The following is a 10,719-nucleotide window of genomic DNA, read 5'->3' as shown; positions in this document are numbered from 1 at the left end:
TGCAGTTAATGCACTATTGTGTTCCCTTCCCCACTCCAAGACAGTCCTAGCAAAATTCTTGCTTGAGAAATAAATTTAAAAAAAAACATTTAAAAAAACTATTACAGTAAGTTGCTTTATTGTTAGCCAGAAATAATGTCATATTGAGATAAAAACGTTTGCACTGGGTTTTTAAAGCGATAGTTTATACATTCCATGTCTACTAGCATTGCTACATCTCCGCAAAATACCAGCCAGATTATTCTGCACATCGCTAAATAACTAGCCAACATATTCTTTTATAGTTTGTAGGAAAAAACAACAACCTAGTGAAGTTGAAAATAACCTAACACCCCAGTCTAATTGTTTGTTGTGTGTATTTCAGGTGTTCAGTGCCTAGACTTTGCAGCTCTGGTGCCTCAGAATATAGAGGCTCTCAGTGGATCTTGTGTGGCCATTCCCTGCTCATTTACACTGGGATCTGGATATGAGTCGTCCCTCACAGCTTCATGTAAAGGAATATGGAGGAAAGGATGGAGAAGAGTACACGTGTTTGATTCTAGTCTCACAGGAACAGGCTTAAACACCATTCAAGGGAATCTAACTGGGAACTTGCAGCAGAAGGAATGCACCACAATCCTGAATGACTTTACATCTTATTTCAATGACTACTATTGTTTCAGACTTGAATGTGACAATGGTCTGAAATATAATTTTCCAGGACGTGTCACAATTGATGTAAAAGGTAGAGTATCATTAGAATATGCTATTTCTGTGTTGTGTGTGTTGTGATGTGATGTGTTGTGTTCATTTAAGTTGCAGGTTTGAACTGGCTGTATTTAATGCACTGCTCATGTAATAAATGTTTATTTTTTTTACTCCCTCAGAGTATCCATCCAAACCCACTCTAAGTCCAGCAACAGTGGATGTGATGGAGGGGACCTCAGTGAGTTTGATCTGCTCTGCCGCAGCCCCCTGTCCCTCACTCCCTCCAACTCTGACATGGACCCCCACACTGAGTGACAGTGTGGAGGATTTGCAGGAGACTCCGAATCGAGTCATAACTTCTCTCCTGAACTTTACCGCTTCACATGTCCACCATGGAGAGAAGATCTCGTGCACTGCGCTGTACCAACGACAAGCTGGCAAGAGTGATAAATCATCAGAAACTTATCTGACAGTCACTGTTCTTTGTAAGTTGATTCATGCATGGTAAGTTTGATTCATGTATAGTAAGTTATTTATTTCTATAGAATTTGATGACTTTCTGTGCACTCTCCCTCAGACTCTCCCAAGAACACCTCAGTGTCAGTCAGTCCCTCTGGTTCAGTGTTAGAGGGCAGCTCCGTGACTCTGACCTGCAGCAGCAATGCCAACCCAGCAGTGGGGCGCTACAACTGGTACAGAGTTATTGGAGAACAGGCTTCAACAGTGGGGGCTAGCAGAATGCTAACTGTCCAGGTACCAGCAGATGACAGTTATTTCTACTGTGAAACCATCAATGACCACGGAGCCGAGAACTCATCTGTCATTCAACTAGATGGAATATGTATGTACACAATGAAACCAAATATGAACAATATTTTCAACTATGGACAGTATCATAACACACACTAAATTGACTCTTGATATACAATATCTATTGTTTCTTTCCCTCAGACCCTCCCAAGAACACCTCAGTGTCAGTCAGTCTCTCTGGTCCAGTGGTAGAGGGCAGCTCTGTGACTCTGACCTGCAGCAGCAATGCCAACCCAGCAGTGAAAAACTACACCTGGTACAAAATCAATGGGCCTGAGGCTGTCACTTTAGGATCTGGAGAGAGCTTCACCTTAGACAGTAAAGCAAGTGATAGTGGGGAGTACTGCTGTGAAGCACTGCATGCACTTGGTACGGAAAAAGCCACCGTTGTTCAGCTGGATATTCAATGTAAGTTATATACATTATACTTTTGCAATGGTATGATAAGGGATGTAATTTAAGGATTTTGGGCACTGGCCAGCCAGGATAGAAGACTGCAATTTTTACTAGCCTGGGTCCAAAATATGTGCCACGCAATATTTGAAAAGACAAAATGTCAGTAGCTGGCGGGCTAGTCGGGCACATTTTCTACTAGCCCGGTCTGAAAAGTACTAGCCACGGGTTAGCGTGCTAGCTTTTCCATCCCTGGGTATAATACAGTATAGCTCTTAGTGTAGGAACAGAAACATAGAAGCATCAAGACGCTGCTAACACTTTACCATAAGGCTACATTATTTGGCATCAGCCAATGTATCGTTAAATTGTGTCAATGCATTTGGTAATCATTTACTAATGGTAAAGGAACATGTCCTATTTTAGCCATCATTTTGAAACGGTACATGTAGAACCTTTCACTAATATAGTTGATGCTAATCCATAACCTTATTGTAAAGTGTTACCAAGATGCTGTGTTACCAAGATGCTATAAACAGTCTATTTATAACTGGTTGAATATGACTCTGTGTTGAGGCACACATCCAGCTGCTGTGACCAGCCACACCTGGTGTGTAGCCAACGTCTGGGTCATGGGTTCACGCCAGTGCCCAGACTGTCTGGTCCAATGACAGTGAGCCATTGTCCTGTTGCGTGACAACCATGAATCTTTACTGTGTGTGTGTGTGTCAATGGCTCGCCATCACTGAAGCCTGTTGTTGAGTTTGTATGGCAGTGTGAATATATTTATGCATGGCTGTTTGTTCTGTATTGCCATTGGCAATCTAGTCAAAATTTGTGTTTTATCTCAACTGAAGGGTTTCCGAAGACAAACCTAGAAAGCAAAATTATTATTGCCCAAATCCAGCCCCCATTTACAATCCTCCGGCGTGTTTATGTGGCCTAGTAAACACTTGGAATTACGGTCCAAAGGTGGGCCAGGTTTGATTGCCATAACTTAGCCAGATCATTGCCATGAAAAAGCTAGACCTAGCCTATCAAGTTGGATACGGCCCACTTCTGGTGTAATTCAAAGTAGTAACTGGGCCACATCTATATGCCAGCCCAGGTTTGGCCCTTATTGTGGAAATGATCTGGCTTAGGTATGGCAACTGAATCTGGCTCACAGCTGGCTTTATTGTACAGAATTACAGACATGTAGCATGGGAAGTATGGATAGGCAGACTAACACCACTGTTGAGAAGTGTATAATGCACTGTTTTCTTCCAGATCCCCCCAAGAACACCTCAGTGTCAGTCAGTCCCTCTAGCTCAGTAGCAGAGGGCAGCTCTGTGACTCTGACATGCAGCAGCAATGCCAACCCAGCAGTGAATAACTACACCTGGTACAGAGTTGAGGGATGGGAGAAGGACCTCGTAGGGTCTGAAGAGAACCTCAGCATCTTCAATGTAACCAGGCTTTCAAATGAACAGTACAACTGTGAGGCTCAGAATGTCCATGGACTGCAGAACTCTGAAGCCATCAGTATCGATGTAACATGTATGTACTGTACGGTATTTATTCTACTGATTATGAATCGCAATCACTCATTAATGTGAATGAACTATTAACAATAATTGTGTCCTCCCTGTCTGTTCATTGTAGTTGCTTCAGAGATCCAGAACACCTCTCGCTGCATCAGGATTTCAGCTACCTCTCAGATCAGATGTTTCTGTGATAGCTTTGGAAACCCTGCTCCCACAGTGGTGTGGCAATTGGCTGGAGAGTCTGTCAATCACTCCACTAACACCATCATCAGGGAGGAGCCAATGGGCCGAGCAGGCCTGAGGAGCTCTCTCACCATCCGCCAATCACAGGAAGAGGAAATACCGAGTCTGGTCTGCCTCAGCTCCAACATTGATGGTTTTGACAGCTTCTCATTTAACTTAACATCAATGAAAACATACGAAGGTACAGTTAGGAGACGTTTGTCCTGCTCTACACCAGAATTAGTTCCTAACAGTCCCCCCGGTCCCACTAACCATTCAAGAGCTTGGAACTATAAGGTTATATCTTTATTTTTTGTCAAAATGTAGTTATTGACATAGCCTTGTTCTGTTCAATGTTCTCTATGTATATAGTAAAAATACCCTATTCATGTTGTTCAGTTCAAAAGAACACAAGATAAAAAATGGCTGACACCATTCAAACCAATGAGGATTCGGAACTTTAAAACCAATTATCTCAGAAACGTCTTTATGCAGATAGAACCTCATAGTCCCAAGCTCTCACATCGCCAAATAAGACAGATTTGGGGCCTCCCGGGTGGAGCAGTGGTCTAGGGCACTGCATCGCAGTGCTAACTGCGCCACCAGAGTCTCTGGGTTCGCGCCCAGGCTCTGTCGCAGCCGGCCAAGACCGGGAGGTCCGTGGGGCGACGCACAATTGGCATAGCGTCGTCCGGGGTAGGGAGGGTTTGGCCGGTAGGGATATCCTTGTCTCATCGCGCTCCAGCGACTCCTGTGGCGGGCCGGGCGCAGTGCGCCAACCAAGGGGGCCAGGTACAAGGTGTTTCCTCCGACACATTGGTGCGGCTGGCTTCCGGGTTGGAGGCGCGCTGTGTTAAGAAGCAGTATGGCTGGTTGGGTTGTGCTTCGGAGGACGCATGGCTTTTGACCTTCGTCTCTCCCGAGCCCGTACGGGAGTTGTAGCGATGAGACAAGGTAGTAATTACTAGCGATTGGATACCACTAAAATTGGGGAGAAAATGGGATAAAAATTTTAAAACAAATAAAACAACTAAAAAAATAAGACGGATTTTTAATACAAAGAAGGAATGGCGGTGCTTGTTTTACACCTCATTTGTTTTCTCTATGTTGTGTTTGTGCAGGTTTCCACCTAATCTCTCTGTTGATCGGGGCTGGTGTGGGGGCAGGAGTGATGATGCTCCTATGTATCCCACTGCTTCTCGTCTGCATGTAAGTGACTGACACAGGGGCCAGGGCAGGTACGATAATGTAAAAGACCTTTGGATAGATTGGTCCACTTTTTGTCTGGACTGGTATTTGATGACATTATCTTAACATCTCTGTTGTTTTGCTCTCAGGCATAGGAGAGCCAGGCAGTCACCAAACAAAAGCCAGGACACAGCAGAGTTCATAGTGACTGATGAGGTAAGTAACTACACTGACATTCCGACATTGCACATGTGTATGTGCTTACAGTCTAACAATGTGGAAAGGCATGGATATACATATTTCACAGAAGAGTGTGCATGAACACCCTATTACATATCCTAGATGCCGCACACATTTCAGCACTGGTATTTTTGTTGCAGTGAAAGATCGGAGGTAGCTTGGCTGGTGGAAATAAAAATGTAAATATGCAAAAATCAACTGTGTGCATGAAGAGGAACTCAAGTTAGTTTAGGCTGCAGTGGTTCATTACTCTAATTGAGTCTTTTGCAACCATATTGTCTGGATCTCATGTTAAACAACTAACTAACAACTAGCCCTTTCCTATCCAGTGGTTGATTTGCTCATATGATTGTTTTGCATTGTGTTTTGTGTGGACACCAGGCAGTTACAGCTAATAGGAGTCCACATAAAAAACTCTGCCAGTAAGCTTATTAAACCCCTCTAATGTGATGCTTACCCCTCAGACCTTCTTTCAGGAAGAGGACAATGTCTATGCCAATAAAGCCATGCTGGATGAGGCCCTCGGACCCAACAGGACAGTGGACAGGGAAATTGACGACACAGACCTACTCCACTACGCCAACTTGAACTTCTCCAAACTCCAGGCCAAGGTGGCCAAGCAGGGGGAGGGAGAGATCAGGGGAGTCGCCTCCAAAACGACAGAGTACGCAGTGATCCGTCTGCACTCCACAGGTAGTATCGAGGGAGGGGCTGGGAAGAAGGAGGCCAATCCTGCTCTGGAGCAGGGGGATCACGCTGAAGACCATGGAGCTAAAGTCTTAGAAGAAACCCAGGCAGGACACGAGAGTGATGGGGAAGAAGTTGCAAAGGATTCTGCGCTGCCAGAGCTACAGGGTGTGACTAATTCTGCCCTCAATGTCCAGGAGTCTACAGAGGCCCCACTGGGACAATCTGAGCAGCACAACACAGCAGAAACCGCTGTGGATGAGGTGACACTGCTTTCTAAGTAGAAAGATTCCTCTAATGGTGAAGAGGAGGTAAGGTATGGGAACATACACTGCTCAAAAAAATAAAGGGAACACTTAAACAACACAATGTAACTCCAAGTCAATCACACTTCTGTGAAATCAAACTGTCCACTTAGGAAGCAACACTGATTGACAATCAATTTCACATGCTGTTGTGCAAATGGAATAGACAAAAGGTGGAAATTATAGGCAATTAGCAAGACACCCCCAATAAAGGAGTGATTCTGCAGGTGGTGACCACAGACCACTTCTCAGTTCCTATGCTTCCTGGCTGATGTTTTGGTCACTTTTGAATTCTGGCGGTGCTCTCACTCTAGTGGTAGCATGAGACGGAGTCTACAACCCACACAAGTGGCTCAGGTAGTGCAGCTCATCCAGGATGGCACATCAATGCGAGCTGTGGCAAGAAGGTTTGCTGTGTCTGTCAGCGTAGTGTCCAGAGCATGGAGGCGCTACCAGGAGACAGGCCAGTACATCAGGAGACGTGGAGGAGGCCGTAGGAGGGCAACAACCCAGCAGCAGGACCGCTACCTCCGCCTTTGAGCAGGAGGAGCACTGCCAGAGCCCTGCAAAATGACCTCCAGCAGGCCACAAATGTGCATGTGTCTGCTCAAACGGTCAGAAACAGACTCCATGAGGGTGCTATGAGGGCCCGACGTCCACAGGTGGGGGTTGTGCTTACAGCCCAACACCGTGCAGGACGTTTGGCATTTGCCAGAGAACACCAAGATTGGCAAGTTCACCACTGGCGCCCTGTGCTCTTCACAGATGAAAGCAGGTTCACACTGAGCACATGAGCACATGTGACAGACGTGACAGAGTCTGGAGACGCCGTGGAGAACGTTCTGCTGCCTGCAACATCCTCCAGCATGACCGGTTTGGCGGTGGGTCAGTCATGGTGTGGGGTGGCATTTCTTTGTGGGGCCGCACAGCCCTCCATGTGCTCGCCAGAGGTAGCCTGACTGCCATTAGGTACCGAGATGAGATCCTCAGAGCCCTTGTGAGACCATATGCTGACACATGCACATTTGTGGCCTGCTGGAGGTCATTTTGCAGGGCTCTGGCAGTGCTCCTCCTGCTCAAAGGCAGAGGTAGCGGTCCTGCTGCTGGGTTGTTGCCCTCCTACGGCCTCCTCCACGTCTCCTGATGTACTGGCCTGTCTCCTGGTAGCGCCTCCATGCTCTGGACACTACGCTGACAGACACAGCAAACCTTCTTGCCACAGCTCGCATTGATGTGCCATCCTGGATGAGCTGCACTACTTGAGCCACTTGTGTGGGTTGTAGACTCCGTCTCATGCTACCACTAGAGTGAGAGCACCGCCAGCATTCAAAAGTGACCAAAACATCAGCCAGGAAGCATAGGAACTGAGAAGTGGTCTGTGGTCACCACCTGCAGAATCACTCCTTTATTGGGGGTGTCTTGCTAATTGCCTATAATTTCCACCTTTTGTCTATTCCATTTGCACAACAGCATGTGAAATTTATTGTCAATCAGTGTTGCTTCCTAAGTGGACAGTTTGATTTCACAGAAGTGTGATTGACTTGGAGTTACATTGTGTTGTTTAAGTGTTCCCTTTATTTTTTTTGAGCAGTGTATGTCATGGTCAGGTCATATCTGAGGCAAATTAGGGAAAACCTCAGTTAGATAGGAGGAAGAGGGAGAGGAGGAGAGCATAAAGGCACAGTAAACTGCTGTATAGAGGGAGTAAAGCTTGTGCAGATAAGCAAGTGCAAGGTTATGAAAAATCACCCATAATGCACTGCAGTGACATCATCGTCACCTTTCAAACTGTAGAAGCACCTTTTTTTTAACACCAGTTATTCTACAGTGTCTGTTCATTAGTTAGATTTTCATCTCTATATACACAATATGTACAAGTATACAAGTATGTGGACACCCCTTCAAATTAGTGGATTTGGCTTCAAATTAAATCCAATTAGGGAATACATTAGATTTTGTCCTGCTGATCTACACAACCAACTCCACATTTTCAAAGAGTTTGAACAACTATACCATTTTTTCTTAAACAATTTAATAGAACAAAAAAAACAAAGATGTCTTGATTGCGTATGTCTTCACACCCCAGAGGTAATACTTGGTGTAATACCTTTGGCCGCTATTATAGCTGTGAATAATGTTGAATAAGATTCTACGAACTTTGCACACCTCTTAGGGTAACACACACCCATTGTTTTTGTCAAAATAGCTCAAGCTCAGTAAATTTGGTTTGGGAGTCATTGGTGGACAGCAATATTCAAACCTTGTCACTGATTGTAAAGCAGATATGTCAGTACAATCCACAATACTTGAAAATACAGAGGGTTTCACTCTGTGTTGTGTAGTTCTGGATTTGGCCTGTGGTTTTTAACTTAGGCCCAAAAGTGTATTTATTTGCCGTGTTTTCTTGCAGTATTACTTAACAGCCTTGTTGCAAACAGAATGGATGATTTGGAGTTAAAAAAAAAAAAAAACACAGGCTTCCTCCTTTTTACTTTTCTATACAGGCCAGTAATGTGGAGTGAATGCAATGTTGTTGATCCTCCTGTTTGTGGCGGCAACATCGTGTTATTGGTATGTTTGACCCCGGCAGGGATTGGGGAGTTTGTTAGGATCGTAATAAATATGAAAGGAGCAAAGCCCAGATAAAACGTTAGAAACCCTCCCTCAGTCTTCTGAATACCAAACACTGGGATAGAGTTCTATTTTTCAGCGAGTCAATTACACACATTTTAATCTCAAAGACAAACGAGAATGGCTTTCCAATAGCTGTTGAGTGTTTCTGAATGGCCCAGTCTCAGTCCTGACTGAAATCTGCTGGGTTCAATCCGGATTCAATCTGTATCGCCGAAGTCAAACCAAATGAAAATCAAATCAAGAAGCTTATTTTCAGTCTCTCAGTCGCAGCTTTGATGCACCTGTACTGTCTCCGGAAGGTCCGTGTTAAAGCTTGATGGAAATCTAAAGGCAATGTTCCCGCGTTCACGGAGACTGCATTCACGTTAAATGCTGCAAATGACGGCTCAATCAGAAATTACATTTTTAAGTAGATCTTCTGTAATACTTCAGCGATACGGATTGAATACAGCCCAAGGTTTGAATATTGCTGTCCATCAATGACTCCCAACCAAATTTACTGGGCTTGAGAAGTTTTGACAAAAACAATGTGTGTATGTTGCACTATGAGGTGTGCAAAGTTGTTAGAATCTAATTCAAAATTATTCACAGCCCTAATGACTGGCAAAGGCGCTTCCACCAAGAATTTACTCTGGGTTGTGAAAACATACGTAATTAAGACAGCTCCGTTAAATGTTTTTCTTTATTCATTTGGAAAATGTTTCATCATTATTATTTGACTTTTAAAATGTTGAGTAAGTTGTGTACATCGGTAGGAATTTTTTTTTTAAGGCAGCAAAATGTAAAGACTGTGCAGGGGGTGTGTAGACTTTCACTAGGCTCTGTGTATGTTCTTTTATTCTGACTTTTTAACTGTGTTTTGATAGATGTGTCATTCCTTACATACATTTTCAAATAATTCCATTTAATCTCGCAACAGTTTTTAAGAGTGTGATATTTTTGTTTGTTTTTCCCTGAGTTGTTCCTCTTCTATGAATATGTAACTTAGTGTTACAGAAAATGTGTATTTATGAACTTACAAAATGTGTGTGATGGTTATGAATCACTTCAACATGTTGTATTTTTGTTATTATTGTTTTTTCTTTTTTTGAAAATGTATTTACAATGATTACAGGTGAATACAGGTTACAAGCAGTCAGTAATTTCAGCATGATTCAGTAATTATGTAAAGTAAAAAGACAGTAATGATGTACATTACGATGTTGAACAATTATTAAAACATGGTGTCAGTTGCACAGCATCTACACAATAGCACATCCTGAAATATGGGAAGTTCCTAAACAGTGAAGCATTTCTATTTTGACAGCCAAGTAAGCACATATTGCATTGATGTAACACACGATGTTCAAACCCACTTTGAATGACGTCAATAAATTCTGTTTCCTGCCATTTTGGTCTTGACTGACTTATCATTTAAAAGTACAGTTAAGGCAACTACCGGTACATGAATGTGTTTTTATTGCTAACAATCCAGATATAAAGCACTAGTCAAAAGTTTGGACACACCTACTCATTCAAGGGGTTTTCTTTATTTTTACTATTTTCTACATTGTTGAATATTAGTGAAGACATCAAAACTATGAAATAACACATTTGGAATCATGTAGTAACCAAAAAAGTGTTGAAAATATATTTTATATTCTTCAAAGTAGCCATCCTTTGCCTTGATGACAGCTTTGTACACTCTTGGAATTCTCTCAACCAGCTTCATGAGGAATGCTTTTCCAACAGTCTTGAAGGAGTTCCAACATATACTGAGCACTTGTTGGCTGTTTTTCCTTCACTCTGCGGTCCAACTGATCCCAAACCATCTCAATTTGGTTGAGGTTGGGTGATTGTGGAGGCCAGGTCATCTTATGCAGCACTCCATCACTCTCCTTCTTGGTCAAATAGCCCTTACACAGCCTGGAGATGTGTTTCGGGTCATTGTCCTGTTGAAAAGCAAATGATAGTCCCGCTAAGCGCAAACCAGATGAGATGGTGTATCGGTGCAGAATGCTGTGGTAGCCATGCTGGTTAAGTGTGCC

At 43.5% G+C, this 10,719-nt stretch overlaps 1 protein-coding gene across 2 annotated transcripts; it reads left to right on the top strand.

Moving 5' to 3' along the window:
* Positions 1-368: 368 nt before the first annotated feature.
* LOC129857416 (B-cell receptor CD22-like) lies at positions 369-6,576 on the top strand. 2 transcript variants are annotated; one of them, XM_055925641.1, is made up of 9 exons: positions 369-724; positions 867-1,172; positions 1,265-1,528; positions 1,639-1,905; positions 3,160-3,429; positions 3,535-3,840; positions 4,760-4,847; positions 4,976-5,042; positions 5,543-6,576. In XM_055925641.1, the coding sequence occupies exons 2-9, from the start codon at positions 911-913 to the stop codon at positions 6,035-6,037; spliced, it is 2,019 nt and encodes a 672-aa protein (XP_055781616.1). In that variant the 5' UTR covers positions 369-724; positions 867-910; the 3' UTR covers positions 6,038-6,576. The 2 variants fall into 2 exon arrangements, with proteins under 2 accessions (XP_055781616.1, XP_055781615.1); XM_055925640.1 differs by having other exon boundaries at positions 5,531-6,576.
* Positions 6,577-10,719: the final 4,143 nt, after the last annotated feature.

The sequence above is a fragment of the Salvelinus fontinalis genome, chromosome 6 (genome assembly GCF_029448725.1).
Source record: "Salvelinus fontinalis isolate EN_2023a chromosome 6, ASM2944872v1, whole genome shotgun sequence".
NCBI classification, from domain to species: domain Eukaryota; kingdom Metazoa; phylum Chordata; class Actinopteri; order Salmoniformes; family Salmonidae; genus Salvelinus; species Salvelinus fontinalis.
The sequence above is the reverse complement of the archived record's forward strand: the minus strand, read 5'-3'. Positions and strand labels throughout refer to the sequence as shown.